This window comes from Colletes gigas, unplaced genomic scaffold, assembly GCF_013123115.1.
Source record: "Colletes gigas isolate AHSC1104 unplaced genomic scaffold, ASM1312311v1 Colletes_gigas_Sc00009, whole genome shotgun sequence".
NCBI classification, from domain to species: Eukaryota; Metazoa; Arthropoda; class Insecta; order Hymenoptera; family Colletidae; genus Colletes; species Colletes gigas.
The window spans coordinates 2,938,152-2,962,868 of NW_025106638.1; the positions used below are offsets into that span (position 1 = coordinate 2,938,152).

General features: G+C 37.6%; 2 protein-coding genes across 2 annotated transcripts; one reads left to right on the forward strand and one right to left on the reverse strand.

The window, feature by feature from the left end:
- Positions 1–6,805: 6,805 nt before the first annotated feature.
- LOC122397424 (stabilizer of axonemal microtubules 1-like) lies at positions 6,806–19,441 on the forward strand. Its single transcript, XM_043396577.1, has 11 exons — positions 6,806–6,990; positions 11,972–12,027; positions 12,171–12,226; positions 12,308–12,352; positions 12,483–12,632; positions 13,193–13,382; positions 14,712–14,866; positions 15,778–16,062; positions 16,226–16,415; positions 16,742–17,002; positions 19,341–19,441. Exons 1-11 carry the CDS (start codon positions 6,806–6,808, stop codon positions 19,439–19,441), a joined length of 1,674 nt encoding a protein of 557 aa, XP_043252512.1.
- A 92-nt stretch (positions 19,442–19,533) lies between these two features.
- LOC122397123 (endocuticle structural glycoprotein ABD-4) lies at positions 19,534–24,391 on the reverse strand. The gene is made up of 4 exons (XM_043396027.1): positions 24,314–24,391; positions 23,026–23,207; positions 20,739–21,000; positions 19,534–19,665 (listed from the first exon to the last, which is right to left on the reverse strand). Exons 1-4 carry the CDS (start codon positions 24,323–24,325, stop codon positions 19,567–19,569), a joined length of 555 nt encoding a protein of 184 aa, XP_043251962.1. The 5' UTR covers positions 24,326–24,391; the 3' UTR covers positions 19,534–19,566.
- Between the last annotated feature and the right edge of the window lie 326 nt (positions 24,392–24,717).

Here is a 24,717-nt window from a genome sequence, read left to right on the forward strand (position 1 = left end):
ATTTCCCGACAGCGAATACCATTTGCACACCTGTGTGCTTCGTCCACGTTCATAATAACGAGCGTATTTATCACATTTATTTAGCAAAATCGGATTCGCGGATTCTGAAACGGAAATTTTAAATCCAATTTCAGCGTTGGCTAACGGACTGCCTGCCTTCGAGTGACAAAATCGTGATCGCTGATTCACTTATAAGAGACCAATTTACTCTTTTGTCTCTTAATTTTCCCCATTGATTCTATTTTCGAACTACATATTTCTCTACTTACTTTCTTTCCTTCGATCGAATTATTACTATTATTTATTATTATTAGTCTTGGTATACATTCGCGAGGAGATCGTGCTTTCAGTAGAGTAGAAGAGAATTTTTAGTAGCAAGCACTTCCTGCATACAGAGAGCATAAATTAGGATCTATGTTGCGCTTGGAAGAATTAAATGTGGCAATTAGGGAGAAACGGCCTGAATTATCCAATAGGATAACGTGTCCGGTTTCGGGGAGGATAACGCGAGACCACATGTTTCGCTGCGGAGTCGGAACATTCTAACCGAACTTAGATACGTTCTTCCCCATCCTCCTAGATCGTAGAATTTATTATCACATAACCATTACCGATTCTCTAACGACCGTAAAAAATCAACGACACCTTTTTCCCCCATTGCTAAATAAAGATATGAGTACTTTGATTTTTCTGTTTCATAATTTTGATCGAGATACATGTTCATTTTCTATACCATGAAATTTTAAGGGGATCCTTGTAAGAAGGCTCTAATCTTCGACTTGGTAATGGCTTTAGAGCACATTGTTAATTCGATGGTCAACAATGGTTATTTTATGGTCATTCGTGGTCAACAATGGCTACTTGTGGCTAACGATGGCAAAGAATGGTCCCCTTATGGTCGTCGACGAGCAACAATAGCTATGTTGTGGTTAACGGTGGTCAGCAATAGTTAGTTTTTGGTTATCGGTGGTCAATAATGGTTATTTTATGGAACATTCGTGGTCAACAATGGCTAGCTTGTGGCCGTCGATGGGAAACAATAGCCCCCTTATGGTCGTCGACGAGCAACAGTAGCTATGTTGTGGTCAAAGGTGGTGACCAATGGTTAGTTTGTGGTCATCGATGGTCAACAATGGCTATTTAAATGGTTATTCGTGGTCAACAATGGCTAGGTTGTGACCATCGATGGCAAACAATGGCCCCCTTACGGTCGCTGACGAGCAACAATAGCTATGTTGTGGTCATCGATGGTCAATAATGGTTATTTTATGGTCATTCGTGGACAACAATGGCTAGCTTGTGACCATCGATGGCAAACAATGGCCCTCTTATCGTCGCCGACGAGCAACAATAGCTATGTTGTGGTCAACGGTGGTCAGCAATGGTTAGTTTGTGGTCATCGATGGTGAATAATGAGACTGAGGTTGGGGTCAGCAGTCCAGAACCAAACGAAATAGTTTTTCTATAGACCAAACAATCGTTAACTGCAGCCCATTGATGATCACTTGTAATCATTTGTCGACAAGTAGCAAGTGCATTCCACTTGTATTTTTACGTTATCTCTAGAATTCTCGTGAGACTTTCGTAACACAGAAGAAGATTCACGGTGAAAGCTTGTGCCCGGAGACGGAATGGGGGGAAACAAAAGCAAATTAGCGATTTTAATCGACGGGTTCTATCGTCGAAATCGCGAATGGGGCGGAATCTAGGCCATAGTTGCGACACTGCTCGTTCGCACGGTAGACGTTGCCTCCGCTTTTTTCCATTGTTATCCCCCCTCCCCTCTCCCTCGAGCTTCGAATTCCTGGAACGTCATTCCGTTTCGTTGATTTCGTCCCGCAAGGAGAATCCGTCGGTCGAACGGAACCCGAATCACGCGTCGGGCGATGTATCGCCAAAATTTTTCGGGGCGCGAACTTGCAAAACTCGCGGGATAAAACGCGACCGTAATTGCGGCTAGAAATCGACGGGACTCTCCCTCCCACGCTTCGACGTTCGCTAACCGATAAACAATTACGTAGCTCAGTTTGCGAGGCAATTAATAGGGGCCTGAACGGAATTCGATCGAAACGAATCGACGACCAAAGTTCACTGGAATATTTTATTAGGAGTTATTTTTCCCTTGTTTTGTCCGCGAGAGAGGCACCGTGAGAGGCCCGTGTTTAAAATTAATTCTTTCGAAAGCTGTCGCGAAACAGAATTAATTAAACTTTTTTTTATTTACGGCGTACCTCCTGAACAACACGCCGCGTTATGTAAAATTGCAATATTTTATAACGTATTGAACAAACACAAGCTACCGTCAACGTTGGCGTTTCGCGCGAAAGAAATGTATTCGCGCTATTTTTACACAATTGTGCAATGGACACGCGAGGATAGAAATTATTATTTGCATTTGCCCCGGTTAAACGAAAAACGTGGCGACACGGAAGAGCTTAAATAATTAATCGTAGCAAAAGAAACGGGTTCAAGGTAAATCGTAATCGAATATAGTTGCACGCGACGACGGCCCGTCGTAGTTAAATAATTCAACGAGCGTTTTTTCGTCGATCCCGTTCAAGATCCTCGGGAAGTAACAGAGAGAATGAATAGAGAGAACATGGAACAATGAAGGACCGGGGGAGGTTGTCCCTTTCGACGGCACCTATTTGGCGGATTGTGCAGCTTTTGTCCACTTGAATCAGTCGGCTAACAAGTCCCTGCTCCCTTATCCATTCGCGCCGAATCGACGAAGTTGCAAAAAAAGATTTAACGTCAGCTCTCGGGGCTAAAAGGTCGTTCTTCCATCGATTACGAAACGGAAAAATAGAAGAGGACGGCGGAACAGGACGAGGGGCGCCGGGAGATGATGAAGTTTTTCGCGATAGAAGGAATTCGTTAAAGTAGAACGGTACAGCGAGAGCACGAAACACGAGCGGAAAACATCGTGTCAATATTTGCGAGGAGCCCGTTCGCGAAAAAGGCTCCTTCCATGGGAGATGATGTTGGACTTCTTGCCGTACCGTGAGAATTTAATATTGGTTGTCCTACTTCCTCGAAGGACTGCAGCCATTACGTTCTACCGGGGAGGGATTATTCACCCGTATGCATAAGATTTCTTTGTACCGGAAGCCAGCCGGCGACGATTTAGCGAACGACTTGGCCCGCGCCCGGAACCCGAGGACGTACGATCGAGGGAAAACCTAGCGCGTGGCATTGAGGCCAACCTCTGGATATGAGATGCTTGACCTTTAACCACGGATACCATCCGATAAAACGCTTTTCGGACGCTTCATATGTCAGGACTTGTTTTTTCTGCCCTCGCGCCATCTTCGCGACTCGACGAGAAATCGTGAGGCACACAAATTTGGAAAAATATCGAAATAATTGTTTTTATTATTCGTGGCTATCGAGGTTTAAATAACAAAATTAAGTTGGTTCAGGAAGACATTAGGAAAAGTTCTACTCGAGCATCTGGAATTTTTCGGTGAAAAAAAAAACTTTTAAGTCATTCTGGAAAAATTATTTTTATATACGGGGGTCAATTACAATCATTTTAAGTCAGTAGACATAACCCCGAAATCCCACACATTTTTAGGGAAAAAATTCGATTAGGTAAAGAAATTTTTCGTCGAAATTAAAAAGTTTCAAATCATTTTGGAAAAATTATTTTTAGTTGCGGTGGTCAATTACAATCATTTTTGGTCATTACACATACCCCCGAAATCCTACGCACTTTCGAGAAAAAAATTCGAGTAGGTGAAGAAATTATTCGTCGTAAAAGAAAAATTTTAAATCATTCCAAAAAAATTATTTTCGGTTGTAAGGATCAATTACAATCATTTTTGGTGAATAGACATACCCCCGAAATCCTACACATTTTCGAGAAAAAAATTTCTTAGCGAAAATATCATTACTGGCCAGAAATATGAGCAGGAATTTTCATGCGAATCTTTAAAACATCATAACTTCTGAACGGATTGGACGATTTTAATTTTTGAATCGGCAAACAACGCTTATTTTGGTGAAAAATATGTAGAAATTGTAAGAATATTGGGAAAGTTGGTACTTAACCCCGTAAAGTTAGAAAAACCCCATAAATATGGTCCAATTTTCAAATGATCATAACTCCTACAATAGCGAATATATTTCAATGAAACTTTTTCCTGAAGTAGAGCTCATGGATACCTACAAAAAAGTATTAGACAACTTTTTTATAGGGCATCAAACAAAATTACTAAAAATCAAAACCGAATTTTTAAGAAAAATTTCAAATCGTTCCAAAAAAATTATTTTCGGTTGTAAGGATCAATTACAATCATTTTTGGTGAACAAACATACCCCCGAATTTCTACGCACTTCCGAGAAAAAAATACGAATAGGTGTGAAATATTTCGACAAAATTAAAAAATTTCTAATTGTTCTGAAAAACTTATTTTTAACTGTGGGAGTCAATTACAATCATTGTTAGTGAAAATCTGACGTGAGAAATGCTTTATTACAATCGTAGTAATTATTTAGTTCAAGTGATCTTTGTCTTCCATCTTGTTTTCTTGAGTTTTTGAAAGATCAGCTAGACCCATATTAATTCAGGTTTTTCTTGAAATTAAATTCGAATAATATTTGTTAAATGAGTAATAAAGATAGGCAAAGAGATCTATCTTGGAAGATAAAAGGAAAGTAAAGCTCGTCGAGGCGAACGTTTTCCAAGATGGCGACGTTATTCAAGAAAAAACTCCGCGATGACTGGTCGATTCCACCCATCGGGACTATTTGTATCTGCGGATGACATTCGAGGACTGTAACGTGCAGCTATGATTGAGTACGAACTTTGAAATTCGCGTAAACTGCGGGAATCTGTATGGAAATGTATACATATACTTGCTGGAAGGAATACATGTAGCGAAGTACTTGAGGTGTGGCTCGACAACTTAGAAAAGATTCCTGGGGGAGCATTCTGAGCGTAGTGGAGTGAATAATGGCGACAAAACCAAGTTATGTGACGTGGAGCATACCTATGGTCCGACACTGTTTCGAAATAATAAAACTACTTAAGAACATCGCAAATGCTTAAACAGGGAACACAACATTATTACACTTCGAGTCTACATAAATTCATAGCCACACACAAACTTTCTATGTTAACTGACTCTTCTACAGTTTGAACGTAAACATAAGTTTATATTTTCAGCCAGTTTACCATATTAAATTGCTACATACTTCGTTCGAAGAATCGTGGAACATCGTCTCTCAATTACAGCTTAAAAATCTACAAAGTTGTAATGGAGCTGAGCAAATTAAAAATTTCACTCGTCAAACAGTAACCGGGAGTTTATTAAACAATAAATCGCCATTACCTGGTATCGTTCCGTCGTCAAAGCTTTCCTCATTAGCGAATATTTTCGTGCTTTGAACGAGTATTGCGTCGGTAATAATGTCAAACAAAGCATATTCGGGTGAAAACTTTCATCCTGACGTTTATAGTTTTCCCAGTGTTTCCGTTACAGGGGAAAAATAATTAATGACACGTATGAGGCGGAAGGTCCGCTAATGAGTGTAACGAAACGCGAGGGAAATTTTCCATTTCGGTTACCGACGAACGAAATCCAGATATTACAGATTACGCGTTCACGAAACTTTCGTGGAACAGATCATTTGGGTTGAAACGCTTTTATAATTGTAATATGCGCGGGAAGGCGATATTCATACGAACTGATTGATTAAATAAGTACATTTCTATTAAAAATATAGTAATTAAAATAACGTCCACGGAACGTAGCAATACGGAGTTCCTGTCGGTTCGTTAACGAGTCGCGTTTCTTATCGGGCCATCGTCTAATTTCCCTGCGTGCAGTCTGCTTCGCCTAATTTTCTCGCGTGACGTTATGCATTTCGAGTCACGGGGCGACAGCGAACCTATCCGAGGGGAATTTCTACCCTGACGTCTTTGGGGTAACAAACGGATGACTATTATTTCAGCAACGGAAATTGTGGAGGGATTTAGTATTTTCCGTGCTTTCCTCGTCCCTGGAGACTCTTCATAATTAACTATGGTGAATGCACGAGTTTATAACCTATTGTTTGAAAAATAAATAATATATTGCATTTGCTTGTACAGAAATATAATAGAAATATTCTTCTCTCGAGGGAATTTATTGCTTAGTGTTAGGCATTTTAGATGAGATTTATAGAGGAAACTTCGTAGTCGAAGTTCCCAGATGGGAATCGAATTGTTTGGTTTCCTCGAATGATGGTGGTGGTATCTGTAGAGTGATTCGTAAGTAACTTGGTACCCCATGGGTAATTCTTGAAATACAGTTCCCTATGTACCAACTGCTGTTTTGCACACGTCGTCTGTGATGTCGGCTTTCACCTTATGGACTTTCGCGGCCGAATCTGACTGCCATACCGACCTGAAAATTCGGAGGTGATTTTAGCGGCCTCTTCTCATGGATGGCGGTCAGAAACTAGGCACTGAATTAGTATTAATGGGCAGCCAGCTGAATGTGTGCGTAAATACATGTGAGTTGACTATGGGAGGGATTGAAAAAGTATAGCTTCGAGGATTCTAGAAAGGCGGCGAATGTGAGTCTATCCTTCTTGCTCTCAACACAGCTGAAATTCGAACTCGCATAATCTCGAGTGCCCAGACATTTTTTACTTTCCGACCTATGTAGGCATATATGTATATGTTCCTACGCTTGGGTACAAAAAATACCCGCGATCACTATATTCGCCAAAAATACTAAGTATACAACTGGTCACCCGTGTTGATTCGGATATTTCATCCTACAACATGGTCGGGGACCAGAGGAAACAAAATAGCATGCGACTCACCAACTGTAGAATTCAAGCACCCGGGCGACGATGTCGCCTAGTAGGATTCATCAGCGAAGTCATCAGCGACGTTAGAAACGAAGTCAGCATCAAGGTCAGCAGCGAGATCATCGTCGAGTTTCTCTGGATCCACAAGTACGATGATGAGATGTCAGGATCCTTTAGAAGGAAAGAGTAAATGTTTTTACGAAAGGTTTCTACCGTATTTGAAAACTTGATGGCATATTTAAATCAAACAATTTTTTTAAAGCGTACTCGGAACAAAATACAAAGGATACTTACATTTTTCGCACGTGAGCATCGCCAAATACTCTTTTTCGTATAGATACAGGTTTCCTGTCGAAACGTGTTCACAAACTCTCAAAGCATTATGGCGTCGCGTCTACAGCGTGACCGTAGTTTGGCCGCAGTTGAGAGTCTCATGTGGTTGAATTGTAATTACGAGCTGCCACAGACATAAAACACAAATTTGTTAACAGACACTTATTAATATTGAATAAATGCATCGATGGATAATGACGAAAAGAAGAGAACCGGTTAAAAATGAAAAACACGTTTGACCGTAGTTGAGCGTCCCGTGTTTGAATTGTAATTACGGGCTCTTACAGAAATAAAACACAAATTTGTTAATATGCACTTATTAATATTGTATAATTGCATCGATGGAGAATGACGAGGAGAATAGAAATGGTCAAAAATAAAAAATACGTACCTAATTAGACGCGAAGCTGTCACCGCACTTCTCACACCACTTTCCATACGAAGAATGACGAACAGGATCGGACACGATCTCGCGCGAGGAGTGGGGAGTGGGGTGTGGGAGTCACGTAGTCCGTCTCGACTCTTGATGTGTATCTTCGAAATAAAGGTTAAACCTTATATCTCGAAGAACTGAAAATAAATAAAATTAAGACATGATTAAGTACATTCCAAAAGATATTGAAATTTTTGATGAAATTAAATGTTATTTTATTACAATTATTTTTTGAATCAGAGCTTGAAACCACAGACGAGGTATATGAATAGACCTTTCACCTAATGTAATTTTACGGCCCGAATTTTTGGGGTCCCGGGTCCCCATTACCATTTTTGTTTCACTCGCAACGTCACCAACAGATTCAGAAATGAATTTTAATCCCTTTCATAGTCAACTCACATGGATTTACGCAAAACTACAGCTGTTTGCCTATCAATACTAATTCAGTGAATAATTTCTCAACTGACCGCCATCCATGAGAAGAGGTCGCTGAAATCACCTCCGAAATTTTCGCTCAGTATGGCAATTGTTGGAACTGACGTACAAAAAGACAAAAATTAACGAGATACACTCTTCCAAAGTGGAACAAAATGTTAAAAAGATCATGCATCAAATTGTAAGGGAATCCTCGTAAGAAGGCTTTAATCTTCGTAATGGTTTTAATGGGTAGATGATCAACAATGACTAGCTTATGGTCACTGGTGGTCAACAGTGAGGTGGACATCAAGGTCAGCGGTCCAGTGAAGATCCAGAAATGGTCAAGAGGTGGGACCAATCGAAATAGTTTCTTTGTAGACGAGACAGTCTTACCTGTTATCTTCAACTTTGGCTCTGACTGGTCTCCCCACCCTTTCATCACCTTAGACATATAAGCAGGATCACTGCGAAGATTTCTTCAGTCGCGTCGCGAATTCGGGAGTGTACAAATAGCCAGAGGAGAACCGGGGGCCGCTGCTGACCTCTGCTGGCCGCTGCTGACCACTACTGGCCAGCGCTGACCACAGCTGACCATGGCTGACCATTACTGACCACTACTGACCAGTGCTGATTCGCGTTCCTGCCACTACTGACCACTACTGACCAGTGCCGGACGGTGATGACCAACGGTAAGAACTGTTTAAAAATTCTCTCCCCTCTTCTATTCTATCATTTGATGCCAATGTTGCTTCAATGAACTGATTTTGACTTGTTTATCTAACCGATGTTGCTATAATATGAATATTTTCTTACTTTACAGCTGGCCCTTATGGTAACTACCCTATGTACTGACAACAAGTAGTAAGTCCATTCCACTTATTTATATTTTACTATTTTTATTTGTTTGTTTGATGTGAATTCAACTTTATTTATCTATCTGATTTTATTTGGTTATTATGAATGTTCCTTTTCTCTGTTTCTACTTTTACATTGTTTTGCGAATTTATGTGACTGCTTCAATATGTATAATATTGCAGGATATAATAATATAATATTGTTTTCAATCATACACTATATTTGTTTCTATACAAATTCATGAATTCATATTTTTACGTTCTTGCTCGAATTCTCGTAATATTCTACGGAGGTACTTTGTTTGATTCTTCCATTTTGTTTGATTGTTTGGTGTTGATTCAACTTGGTGTCTCGATCCAAGTTTCTTTCATTATTAGGAGTGTTCGTTTTGATATGAATAACATTGTGTCGATGCATATACCGTATTTGTTTCGATGTCTCTGACTCGTTTTTTCGTTCGTGTTCGTTGTTCGACACTGATTAATATAAGATTTTTATTATTTTCTTCTCAGCTTAAATTCTTGTAACATTTTGCTAATATACTCTGTTCAATTCCCTTTAGCTAGGTGATAGATCATTTTAAAGTGTTTATTAAATTTCCTACCATATCTCACTAATATACATATGAGTTTTGATTTCAGTTTAAATTTGAGTTAATCGCAAGGACATCGAGGGAGAACGCCACAACCACCGAGGGACCTTTAATTGCAAGTTGATTAGTCTTAAGCTTCGTCGCGAGTATTAAAATGAACGTCGAAGCCTTCTTTATTATACATACGTATCTCCGCGTCCTACCAAGCAATTATTCAATAAGTAGCTTGTCTCTCGCTCGTTCCCTCGTTCCTAGCTTCGGTCACCGCTGTTTCATCGATTGAAACATGTGATCGGCCGTGTAGCTGATCCGAAAGATCTAATCGCCTTCCCATTGGTAGCTCGATCCAGGGAAAATGGTACTTTGCTGGAAGGTGTGGAGTTTCCGTATCCTGCGGAAACGCATACCTTCCAGCGAAAGTCGACACTGTTTCAGGTACTCTCTCTATGTCAGACAACTTGAGTCGGGTCCTTCGGGCTCCCGGCGGGTTGCGTTGGAGCAATGGAGACCTTCGATTCGGAGTCGCAGCCGTCCGTTATCCCATAGAGATCTAGTTAGCAAGGGCAGTAGGTTCGATCCTCGGATCCGCTGCACGGTTCAGCGTCGCGTCGCGTCGCTTCGCGTGCCCCTCAAATTAACTTCGTCCCTCTTTTTAACCAAATAATTGCTTGGTACAACTAAACCAGAACATCCAAGGAACTTTGTTTCCTTCTATCGTCCGAATTTTAGTTTTAACTTGACCAGACTTGAGCTTCGACGTTAATTTTAAGTCCCTATTGTATGCGTCTCCCAATATTGCCAAGTAATTATTTAACAAGTAGCTTCTCTCGACTCGTTCTCTGGTTCCTAGCTTCGATCACCGCTGTTTCATCGATCGAAACATGTGATCGGCCGTCCAGTTTGTCCGAAAGATCTAGTCGCCTACCCATGATGGATCGATTTCTAGAAATAGAAATCAATCTACCAAGGGCAGTGTTGATTCGATCCGAAGATCTGCCGCACGGTTCAGCATCGCGTCGCGTCGCGTATCCCACAATATAGCTTCACCCCTTTTCAAACGAAATAATTACTTGGTACAACTAAACTAGAAGATCGAAGGAACATTGCTTCCTTCTATCTCTCTAGTTTAGTAATCCAGCTAAGCTTAGCTAAAAGGGAGATCGATGGAACTTTGATTCCATCTATCTCCCTTCGGGTCTCCACTCGCAGCAACCTCCACGTGGTGAGACCTGGGGATTATTATTTAGTATGTAATTAATACAATTATTAATTACATAACAAATAATATGATCTAATGGCTGCGTTCTTCAGAAACCATTCCATTTCTCGTAACAATCGCGAAAGTATTTCATTGTGTATTAATTTTTCACAAAAATTCAGATACACTCGTCAACTACAGATCGATTTAGGATTAGATCACAGACGAGGTATAGGATCATTTCAAATGATTGATTTTAATGAGTCAGCGTTTTTTTAAATTGCTAAACAAAGAGGACAAATAGGGCAGTATTCTCAAATATTTTCAGATTTAAAAATTTGAAATTATATTGAATTCATTTGGTTGTTCAGACTCAATCGTATTAATAGTATAAATATATGAACGCACGTCCATTAGCATAGTAAAAAAATGTCTTTTTTTTAATAGTTAAAATATGATCAGGGGGACCTAAAACGTGTATTTCCGTAAGAAAATTTTTGAAATTTTCGTTTCATTATGATTTTTGCTTATATGCGCCTACATAGGTCGGGAAGTAAAAAATGCCTGGGCAGTCGAAAGTCTCGGCTCGAGATTATGCGAGATTGAATTTCAGCTGTGTTGAGAGCAAGAAGAAAGGTCTATTCATATACCTCGTCTGTGCTTTCACCTTATGGACTTTCGCGGCCGAATCTGACTGCCATACCGACCTGAAAATTCGGAGGTGATTTCAGCGTCCTCTTCTCATGGATGGCGGTCAGTTGAAAAATTATTCACTGAATTAGTATTGATAGGCAAACAGCTGTAGTTTTGCGTAAATACATGTGAGTTGACTATGGAAGAGATTAAAATTCATTTCTGAATCCGTCGGTAACGTTGCGAATGACACGAAAATGGTAATGGGGTTTCGAGACCCCATAAAAATAGGCCGCAAAAATACATTGGATTTGTTAATATTTTCACGGTGGGATTGTTCGAAAAATTCAAATATTCTTTCGCGATTAATATTTCATAGCCTCCTGTGATACCGTATTAATATTTATGAAGTTGCCCGACACGTATACGACGTTTTTGTTAATCCATTTTTGATAATAATATTTACAGATTTTTATGGTTATTAAAGATGATGGAAATTTCACTTCTTGTCATTTTAATTTTGTGATATAGTATTGTTTTTTGATTACGAAAGAACCGGTAACATCATGGAGATTTGTACTTTTGATCCGTGAGCTCCCATAGTAATATAAATTATTACTTTTACTCTCACTAACCTGTAACTTTAATTTCAATTACCATTTTCATTTTTACCATTGTATAATGATACTACTGCTCTTTGTAGACCTACACGTGCGCAGAAAGACTCTGTCATCGAAGCTAAAAATAAACTTCGTGTAAGTTAGTCAACGCCTAAACGCGTTCATTTTTTAACAAATTTAGTCGGCTATTATTTCATTAAAATATGTTTTAAATACAACATTCTTTCTGTATATAAAATTCTATAGACACGTGCATAAGTTAATTAAATATTTTTTAGTTAGATCACGATGAAAGTTGCAATTGTTGTTGTTGTTGTGTGCCTCAAAATGCATGCCTTGTAAGTATCTTTTCTAATTTATAAATATATATTTTACTTTGTATGTTACGATTACTACTTTTGACTTTCCATTTTTTCAAGAAATACGTGCAACCAAAAGTACCCAAATCTTTTGCCCCGCTCCGTGTAAGTAAATTACCATGTACAAATAAAGCTATTATCCACAATTAATTCGCGAGATTCCTGCACAATGTAAATTTCTTTTCACATTTTATCCTCAGTATTTTTACTTTTCTTTTTATATACATTGTTTCAGTACTATTGGCGATCGAATATTCCTATGGATAAAAACACAACCTATCAGCTGTCGTATTGGGAATGTCCCAGCGTGACCGTGGAACCAGTTCGACTGCAGAATTGGTTAACCACCGGCGAGGGTGAAATATCCGACAAAACGACATACAAAGTTAGCTACACGAACTCAAATTTCTTTTTACAAATCATTCCTCGAGACTATTAACCTAATTTCCCCATTATTTATTTTATACTCGCCGTTACTTCGAGCCCCTAAACAATCAATTAACCCTCGCATAATATATTTACTGTACAAAAAGTATTCAGCTTCTTCGTTTTATAAATATCCGTATACTAATTACTAGACTGCGGATCTTTATGCAAATTCATATTTTTATTAATAAAATTAATGAAATTGAAGCTTTGTAGAGGGTTGTCTCAACCCCTAGATATAATAACTCGTACCTTACTTTAAGTATTTCTTATATTCTTGCATATTAACTAAATTCTGTAGTTTTTTGAAAATTAAAATTTTCGCATTTAAAATACTAACTAAAATTCCTTGCATTCTAAATTCTAAATGAATAATTGCGTTTAGTAAAGAGTTATACTTTGAAAGCATCTTGGAATTTATTTTTAATATTTCTTCCCGCGTTCGAGTATGTATTCGCGAGTTTGCAATCCCTGTTTGGGGTTCGAGCTATTTCAATTAAGACACGGATATTGTTTCAGGATAGTTACTTTGGTAATTGGTGTATGAAGACTGAACCCTCTATTACACCGTGCTCGAAACAGTGGCTTGGCAGAGGTCCCCTGCAATCCGTTACTACTCAAAAACATGACTATTCATGGAAGTCCGTGGAGCCGGTTCAACCCTTCAAAGCGCAGCAAAACTTGTACTGTGCACCGGAACCGATACACGGTACGACAAATCACTATACAGGGTGTCTCACCCGATTTTGACATCTTGATTTTCTCGCTATTGTTACTCGTAACAAAAAATGTTTCAGCGGAGGCTTGAATGGTATCGAGCGGAGCATATTCTGATGTTATTAGTTTTTTCGTGAGTGGACGCGTAAAGGTCATATAAAGGTCAACTTTGTTTTTTTAAATGAAATGAGGTATTTTTTAATACATCGATCGATTCAGCTGGACAATCGTTATAAAAAAGTACAAACTATGTAACGTCGAAAAATTAGTAGTTCAGGGGATATTTCAATTTAAATAATTCTAAAACACCATTACTGTTGTCCTCGTCTAACGTTGGTAAACAGAGCTAACGTCTTAGTGCGGTAGTAATGATGCCTTAAGAATTTAAATAATTTAAATTGAAATATCAATATTATTAAATAATAATAAACAATATTATTGGAAGATTTCCATTTCCAACAAGATAATGATCCGAAGCATACTGCAAGAATTGTAAAAGAATGGATCGTATATAACACACCACACATGTTAATTACTCCACCGCAAAGTCCAGACGTAAATCCGATTGAAAATTTATGGGCTGAAATCGGAAAAAGATTAAATAAATTTCAAATAACATCAAAGCAAACACTGAAAAATAAAATTATAGAAATATGGAACTCCATTGAGTGTAGTTTTACAAAATCATTGGTTTATAGCGTGGAACGTCGGCTAAGAGACATTATAACTGCTAAAGGTGGTCCAACAAAATATTAATATTAAATAATTTAATAATACATGTAGCGTTCGAATACTTTTGTGAGTCACTTGCCATGCGTGGTTCTAATGAATGTATCATAACTCCTATTTACGTTGTTGAATCTTTTTCAAATTTTACTGGCATAATCCTAAGACTTCCATCTTCCTATTGGCATCTACTTGTTTCAGCAAGTTACTTTAATGTACATTATTTCGGCCATTCAAGTTTGCATATGTAAGCGTTCGAATATTTTCGTGAGCCACTGTAAATCATCAAAATCGAATACGACGCTCTACTTTAAAACATCGAACGCGAAATATATCTTGTTTACTTTCTCTTCGAACTCCGTTTTATTCGTAGATAAAATTCATAGTCTGCAATCGAATGAACGACAATATTAGAGAAAACATTAATATCGAACAAGTCGGAAGCGGAAGTGACGCGAAAAACAATAATAATTAGCTCAGATAATCGTTTGCCAATATTGCTCGTATCGATTTAATAATTAAACAACTATAATTAATTAGTAATTGCAGTTTGATGCGTGGCCATTAAATAATTTGAGCTCCTTTGATTCCCCAGATGACACTACGTACAATTTGAGCTACTATCAATCTAATTGCCACTTGCCTGCCTTGTCTTACGCTCCTGTGCGAAAATATGCTAAACCGGACGTTCCAATGGAGGACTGCACGACTTACAAGCTCAGTTATTGGCCGAGCGATACTCCCATGAAAGTAATTTCGATTATCAAGAATGTGACCTAAAGTAAACTGGAATCCTCCACTTCTGGTGTGAGAAGATCGTAAAAAAACGCGATAAACATATTTCTTTAATTTCTCAATTTAATTTCTGGTATTTAAAATTCCTAACATTTATAAATATAATTTTATTATATGCTTAACACTAGAAAGACTGAAACTTGGTATATACCTATATTGCCCAAAAGCAGTCAAAATAACTGTATTGTGAAAGAAATTTGTTTAAAATTAATTTTTAATATTAGGTTTTAATATTATGAATTTAGGGCGCAAAAGAAATAAAATAAACAACTTGTTAGAACAAGTATCGCTGCATAAAGATTCGAATAACAAGTACTACTTTAGCTTATTGAGAAACTGCAACTTATCAAGTATACGCTCAAATTGAGAATTTATCATGCACTTGTATGTTATCATGTGTTGGTAATCGAAAAAAAAATATGAAAACTGTTATTTCAATACAGAACCGAACTTTTCATATAAGAAATTTACTCGATTCAATAATAAGAGTCATTTGATTATTTAAAATTTCCCAAGCAGTCAAAATTACTGCTTCTGGGCAATATAGGTATAACACATACATATAATATATACCGAAAATGAAGGAGGGGGGAGGTAACTACAATTATTAATAAACGCATTTATATGTCGTACAAAAAGTCACAAAATTCTAAGAAATTGTGTCATTATATACATAATTGTTTTTCTAATTGAAATTAAAAAGCAGTCAAAATGACTTCCTTGGGAAATCTAGTGTTAAAGAATCGTCATCTTGTATACGAAGTTTTGATATTTGAAAAATGTCCAAACCAAGATTTTTTTTTTTTTGGTGTCGTTTAAATGGGATAGATGTAGCCTGTTGCGATTGTTTTGATAATATTTTTCAGGAAGAACAGCCATGGTACACGAAAAGAGTGTTCACGCCACCTGTGGAGCCAGTGGATGGTTGCACCACTTACAAATTGAGCTATTGGCCACACTGCGAGAAGAGACGTCCGCCCGCGATAATCGAGGAAACCGATAACATATTAAACGCTGGTTGTTGCTCGGATAATAACACCACTTATCGTCTCAGCTACTTTGGCTGCGAAGGAGGCAAACGGGACCCGATTCGACAGCCTAATAATATTCATTTCTCGTCTTGTCCCGCTGCTTACGACACTGTCAATCGAGTAAGAAAAATAAGAAACATCCAAACCGTAACTTTCCTCGATTTTATTTATTTTTATATCTGTTGTATCGAGACGGAAACGAACCTTTTTAATTTGTATTCTTGTTGGAGGCGCGCGTAATTCATTTTTGGTGGCAATGGATTTATTTTAATATTTGGTTTAGATGAGTTTCTTAGGGAATTGGTGCGTGAAACCGGAAGCACCGATAACACCCTGCAGCAAGCAACTGTTGGGCAGAGGACCCATGCAAGAAGTAACTACACAGAAACATGACTATACGTGGAAGCAAACGCCAGTGGAAACGGAGATTCGCCCCGAGGGCAACCTCATTTTCCCGGATACCTGCATGGAATGTACGTCACGTTGCCTGTTTTAACAATGATAAAATAATAATCATAGAATATATACAGAGACGTAAACACGCGTCACACAATTTAGTGACGTGTGTTCGTTAACTTTAACATTTCTTCTGTTTATAATTTACAAGGGGTTGAATCCTTAAATTCTTCAAATTTTAAATTATTTTTTTATTAGCTCTCTTTCGGGTCTTCTAGATCCACCACTCTGATAAACATACTTCGATTCAACTTTAGCGGCTGCCATCTTGTGACAAAGTTTGGTGACAGAGACTGACGTTTTTCTCATAAAAATAAATAAATCTTGATGTATCAAATTGCAGGCTGCACGACTCACAGGCTGTCTTATATACCCAATGGTTGCAAACCTTTGACGCCCGTTCAATCGTTCGCGCCACTACGCAAATATAGCTCACCGGATGTTCCAATGCTGTCTGAAACTACGATGCAACTGAGTTACCAGCCCGTTGACTCTACGAATCAAGTAGAAAAACCGTGGAGCCGAAGGCCATGTTATTGTCCTCCTGTTACTCCAATGGAGGATAATACAACATACAACAACAGGTTCTTTCTAATTTTATTTCGTTTGCCAGTGTTTCGAAAAATTGTAATGGGATATTCTGGGGGCCAAAATAAGACCAAAATCAAGAATACTAATTTGTTGATGGAGGCCTCGTTAAAAAGTTATTAACGTTTAAAGTTCCGCCCGTACTGAATTTTTTTCTCCAAAATGCGCAAGATTTCGGGGGTATGTCTATTCATCAAAAGTGATTGTAATTGACCCCCGCAACCGTAAATAATTTTTCCAAAATGATTTGAAATTTTTTTTTCCCGTCGAAAAATTTCACACCTTGTCGATTTTTTTTCTAGAAAGTGAGTAGAATTTCGAAGGTATGTCTATTCACCAAAAATTATTGTAATTGACCCCCACAACCGAAAATAATTTTTCTAGAACAATTTGAAAGTTTTTTTTTTCGTCTTTAGGTACCTAATTAGATTTTCGGTAAGGAATTTTTTTCTCGAAAGTGCGTAGAAATTCGGGGGTATGTCTATTCATCAAAAGTGATTGTAATTGACCCCTGCAACCGTAAATAATTTTTCCAAAATGATTTGAAATTTTTTTTTCCCGTCGAAAAATTTCACACCTTGTCGATTTTTTTTCTAGAAAGTGAGTAGAATTTCGAAGGTATGTCTATTCACCAAAAATTATTGTAATTGACCCCCACAACCGAAAATAATTTTTCTAGAACAATTTGAAAGTTTTTTTTTTCGTCTTTAGGTACCTAATTAGATTTTCGGTAAGGAATTTTTTTCTCGAAAGTGCGTAGGAATTCGGGGGTATGTCTATTCATCAAAAGTGATTGTAATTGACCCCTGCAACCGTAAATAATTTTTCCAAAATGATTTGAAATTTTTTTTCCCCGTCGAAAAATTTCACACCTTGTCGATTTTTTTTCTAGAAAGTGAGTAGAATTTCGAAGGTATGTCTATTCACCAAAAATTATTTTAATTGACCCCCGTAACCGAAAATAATTTTTCCAGAACGTTTTGGAATTTTTGAATTTAATTGTTAATAACTTTTTAAGAAAGCCTCCATCAACAAATTGGCATTCTTGATTTTCGTCTTATTTTGGCCTCTAGAATCCCCTATTAACACCCTGTATAATATCGATACATGTTGTTTGACACAAATTTTTTAACTGCTCTAAACAAATCGTTCCGTTAGTCGAACTGAAACGATGATTTAAAGTATCGAAAATTCTAAATATAAAGCATTCTGAGGAAATCGATAGTACAAATTTACAAGCTTATGTGTTGAGTGCCCATACGGTGCCATAAAGATTGCCCCTGAGTGATATCCACGTTGTATGAGAAATCCGCCTGTTCACACATAAAATGCGTTTTTATGATAGTAATAACATTCATTTATGCGATATGAAATCTTGAATAATGGTGGAACGACCTTCTCTAAGAATTCCGATTACTTAATACGAATTCCATCCAGAGGCATTCTCTTCTGCTCCCCACTATACAAATTAAAAACGTCCATTAATTACTAATTCTATTTATTCTTACTTTATCAACTTTTTAAAATTCTGGTTTTCATATTTCAGTAATGGTCAGCAAAAAATTATTTTTATACAAATTACTCCAAGCATGATATTTATTTTTTAATGATTTCTAAATGTTTAAATGATAGTATGATTGATGGAAAATGGATAGTATTATACTATCATTAAGTAGAAATGGTGGGCAATGCACAGACACGTCAGCCAAATAGTGTACTCTTTGCTGTACTGACAATATTTTAAATTTTCTGTTATTTCACCTGAATATTTATCCTGAAAAAATAATATTACATTTCAAACTCCGAATTTGCACAAATTAAATACGCGAATATTTGTTTCAGTTTCATTCCACCCGGCACACTGGTTCCATTAACTAATTAATAGAAGAAGTATAAAAGTATATCTTCATTGTATTAGTCCTACATTTAATGTAATTGTCAAAATGTCACGTACGAGTATTTGATGTTAAAATATAAGAGTCACCAAAACGACGATGTTTCCATTAATACGATTATTTAATCTTTTCAGGTGGTCGAGTAAAATCTACAATTACCGATCAGTTTCAAATTTTTTTTCCAGGATGCATGAAAAGCAAAAGTTGGATATTTAAAAATATTTTCTCTCGCGTTCTTTATCTCGATAAAATTATAATAGAAACGATGTACGTTCGTGTAAATATCTTTCACTCGTTTATTATGTAAATTCACTTCCCGATATATCAGCATGAATCATCCTCCACGTGTCAAGTTTCAGTTTCTACTTTTCTATCTTGCCTCATCTGTCAGGATTAAATTTAATGGTCCTGGCCAACCGTAATATCGAGACGTACCGAAAATTGAGTTCCTCGTCGCAGGTTTCACTACACCGTCGCTACTTTCTTCCTCCGTGATCGGGGGAATCGTTATTATGGAAGGAAGGGAATTAATTCACCACGCGATCCACGAGTGTGTATAATGAAAATTAAATATACGTAAATTTATTCCATTAAACTACTCTTAATTTAACGACTTCATTATTAGTTCTCAAAAAGATAATATACATCGATAGTGCGTCAACAATGTTTTCGGTTTTCGTACACCTCATTTCCGGAACTTTCTCTCGTAATTGTCTCGTCGCTCGACTTGCTGATTGAAAGGCTGCGGCTGTGTCTTTTGGGCCGCTTCGCGTGCGTCTGCCTCCTGAAATTATTTCGGTCGAGTGTGATTCATTGGAGATATAACTTCCTCGATCAAATAAAAAGTTTATCCTACGCGATCCAAACGAAATCTTGCAAGCTCTTTCCTCAGAAATCTTGAATTCTTTTAATTAACTTTGGAGGGCCAATTTTTTCACAAGCAATAAATTTAAACAAGTGGTGAGCAATATCGAAGAAATTTCTCAAAAATGTTGGCTCCTCTGGACCACTACATTTACAAAAGAAAAAGTGAAGACGATATCTTCGTTGGTTCCTGAAACGTTTCATTGAAACGACCACTGTGCGTTGCATAATTTGTTTACGTGGAATACTGAAAATATTATGCTCGTGGTTATTGACTATAAAATTGCCACCAGCCATTTATCGAAAGTTACTCGACGCGAGTAGAAATTACAGAGATGTAAGAAAAATTACCGGAGAAACCAGTATGTGTTTCTAAAGCAACAAGGAAAAAGAAAGTCAGGATCGAATAGTTAACACGCTTATGCCCGCTGCCATAAGTCGCATATGTGTGACGCGCCGCGTCTTGCGAAAGAACATCCGACAGAGATGATTTTATCAAGCGATATTGCAAGAGAAAATTTACTTCGAAGAAGGAAGACGGAACCCAAACGAAGATTAGATTTTGCACTGCGTTGGCGCCTAATTTTTTTAACAATTTTTATTCTTTACTATAATCCACGATGTCTAATTTCATTTAAGCCTACCACATTTGGGATTCCAGATTGCTTTAAAATTTATCAGTCTGTGAGAAATTATTAATGATCAGATCTTGTCTGTCTAAAATTTATAATAAAAATAAATGAAAAATGAAGAGTCGTGGTATTGGGAATTTTTGAATGCTACTGTATAGAGAGCCAATGCAGTGTATCAAATGAAATTGCAGTGAATGTAGAACGAAGTATGCGGAGGACGGTATTCGAACCGAATGGCGGCGGCCGACGCGCCGAACAGGAAGAACGCGTGGAGGAGGAAAGGGCACGGACGTAGAAGGAAACGCATCAGGAGAAAGGAAGAATCGGAGAATGAAGAGAAAGAAAAAGTCGTGGGACGTACTTCTTGCTGACGAATGCCGGCGAAGATGAGGTCGAGGCCTTTCTGAATCTCCTCGCTGACTGGCGGTGGCGTGGGAATGTGTTCACCGGTCGCGTGAAAGCCAGTCTCGTCAGCTGTGTAATGAATAGTGATCAGCTGCCCCTCGGGACTCATGTACGAGTAGCTTCCTTGTTGAACCAAAGCTTCTCCTTGTTCCTCGCCTTCGCCTACCTTCTTGATGTAACCGCTCTCCTCCGCGATGATGTTATTTCCCGTTTCGTAACTACGAATAATTTATTCATATCAGATTTGTGGTCGTTCTCGTGATAAAAAAAAAAAAAGAAGGAGAAGGACCGTTCCGGATCCGATCGTCGAAGCCCAGCGGTCTCACCGCGTCGTTTAACCTTTCACGGACGCGCCTGGCCGTTGTTGGGTCTTTTACGATCGGAGGATTCTTTTTTTTTGTCGATACGAGGCTAGAAAGGGTCGAGATTGCAAATTTTATTTGAAATGTCTCTGCTATTTTTAAATCCTTTTGTCTTTTGGCAAGTTGGCCCAGCCTTGACAGGTTAATTATTAAGGACGGATTAAAAATCTGAGATTTCTAGTTAGAATTACGTTTGCGTGGCGATAAAAGAAGGAATATTCTTTCCTCGATGGTCACCCACTTAACCAATCAAGTATACAGTGAATACGAACCATAAATGTAAGGAAAACAGAACCTCGGTCTCCGAAGGGCGTAAGACAGAGTTTAAAAGTCGCAGTCTTGGCGCCCTGCTTCTATTGGGCATGCGCGAACCAATTACGCGGTTCTTCCTGCGTGACCCGTGCGCGTCCTTCCGTTTCCGCGCCACCAAACCATGTGCAACGTATCTGCACGTGTCATGTCGTAGGACGAGTACAAAGTAACGTATATTACCGTCCGTAAATACAATACTCTTAAGTGTTCCGTGAAACAGTGGGAAGTGTTTATGTGGAAATGGATCCATCGCCCTAACCAAGAGGAATTTTCGCCAAGATTGCAGAGACGAAAATTATTTCGCAACGTGCGGTGATTACTGTTTCCAAACAACCGACGAGGGAGAAGCTGAACGATTTAATGGATTTATCGCGCGAATTTATTCCGTAAATTTCGACGAAAGGAGAAGAAAAATTACGCAGGTATCGTTTTATCGCGTAACAATGGTTCGACGAAACGTGGCTCCAACGGACCGAAACACGACACCGAGGCATACGTGAACGCGTTAAACTTCGTTGGATACGATCATGGACGGATGGATGGTCATCTAGGACCTCTCGCGTGTTGTACTGATAAAATCAGAGATTCGAATCCAACTTGAAACTGTAGACCACCGGCTGATGTTCGATGCTGATCAATGAAGGTACAAGCAAGGACAAAATTTTCGTGAGAGACTTATTCTTCACTACCGTTTCGATGCAGAAGAAGTTTTTTATTTAGGTTAGGTTGCAAGGCGCATTTATTGAATCTCTTAAAATAGTTATCGTGTTTTTCCTTGTTAAATTTAATTAAAGAAAATAAGAACGAAGAAAGCTGGTGATATTCAATTGACAGTAAATAATAATCAAAGTACATATTTCGAGGATTGCAGCTAGTTTGCAAGAGTTTTGCAAATAGTAAACTTTGGATCTAAATCAAGTTATTGTTATTTCAAATGCGAGTGTAAATGCAGGAATCGGCGGTTATATATTTATTACGTAAACTATACGTCACTGTTATACAACAATACCTCTAACTTCCACTTATATCGCGTCACACATAACGAGTCATGACCTAGAGACGTAATAGATTGCCTTTAACCTTTCAGATGGAATGTCTGGGGTACATTTCTTATGAAATAGTAATTTAAAATCGTAAAATACGATAAAATCCAATTTGCTCGGGGTTGGATGGTAGAAATTATTACTGATTTCAGACGATGTCGATAATTTCGTAATTAAAATGCGTCGATTCGATTCACTAGAAATTTTAAGGATTTATGTTTAAGAGGAAATAGTGGACAAGACCGGAAAATAGAAATTTGAAATAATTACGAAAAAAGTAATTTCTCTCCATTTCAGGCGATTTCAATTACATTTCGATTCAACTTCCGTTCGATTAACGTTCGTGTGATTTCACGTTATTTCAAGTGATTTTTAAGAGGAAGGGTTAATAACGCCTCCATTAAAAAACGAGAATCCATTCAACTGTGTAAAGAAATAACATTTTTCCAAATAATACCAATAATGATCGTTGCATCGTATTAAATGGAATAAAATTTCTCATTTCGAATTGATTGATAAGCAGTACCTCGTTTTGTACGTCCCGTCGTGTTCCTGTTGTTTGTTCCAATGTAAAATTGGAATAGGCGTTGTGGTCTGATGTTTCCTCTCTTCGCTCGAAGGATTTGGCCTATCATTATCGTGGTAACTGTTACGACCGTGGTAATTCGATTCTTGCGCCGCCGCTAATCCCAAGATTACAGCCAGTACCTACCACAATAAAATTTATGCTTGAACGGCCGTTTGATTCAACCGTCGCGAGCGGTGACGCAACCGCGGCCGTAGGAATTGAATGGGGCGAATTCTTAAGAGGGGACCGAATTTTAATGCGACGGAGGATTTATCAACCGCTTCTTCACCGTGGCATCCTTCGATACAGAGTTAGGGAGATGAGTGAAAGTGAGAAGCAAATGCCAACGCGGGTCATTTACTCCTGACCTACGACGAGTTTGCGAACTCGTTGATTTACTTTGCCTTCTTTTACATCGAGCCACCTATATGCCGTAATATTATAATTGATCAAGGATCGTCCTCCTTTCGCAACACGAATACAATACGGTTCACGAATACAAAAATGACATTTCCAGTTGATTCGGAATTTTTAATATCAAGCGATATTACCGGATTTGAAAATATGGCGTGGATAAATTTGTTTAAATTTTTTACACTAGGTTCTGGAAAATGCAATACCAAATATTGTATATATTTTACTTGATCGTGCAAGGAATGTTATAAATACATAAATATTGTAATTTTGAAAATATGATATAAAGGATATAGTAATTTTACATTCTGGTGCGATATAAAGATGTTTCTTCGATATTCGATTAATTTGCACAGAGAAACGTTATCCAAAAATTTGATAATATTGTTCAGTATCTAATAAATTGTTATGAATAATATGATATTTTTAAATATTCTATTTGTGAGTGGAAACACTTTATAAATCATTAATGAAACTATTCGTCACAGAAGCTTGAGAAATGTTTATGTAATTTAAAAAATTGACGCTCATCGTTTGTTTCGTTCGAGAATTAATAACTTATGTCTATCTTAATTATTTCACACCGCTTTGAGAACGCTCACTGAACGGTAAATTTAATGGATCAAAATACTAGAAATTCTACTAATAGTCAGCAAAAAATTTATCTACAAAGCTGGAATTATCTTGTAAAATTTATTCCTTATAGCTTTAGCTTGATTTTCTGAATATTTGTACGAACCAGAGAACGTTCTCCAACGAATAAAATAAAAATATGACACAGTAATCGTTACAAATAGAACTAAATGTAATAAATAATACAGTAATTACTTACAATGCTCTTCATCTTGATAATGGAAGGTGTTGCACAAAAAGAAGGAGATAGCAATTGGATCCAATCGTTTCTGACCCCAAGAAAGTAGAGAATTCTCCTTTTATACTGACTCTCACTTTATCCCCACCCGACAACTGATGGACCTCCAAAGATATTCTCCGATCTTTGTAACAAAAATCTCTATATATATACTCTGGTTCATACGAATTTATAAAATCATTGAATTTTTATCACGTAAATGATCAATTTTCAATCAAAAAAATTGTCAATACCATAATAGTTACCAATTTGAAATATTTATACATTCAATAAAAACAACACATTATTTTAACGGCATCGTGTATAAAATTTTGTGTAAATAATATATTTCTGATATTTTGAAAAATGGGAAATTTCTATTGTTT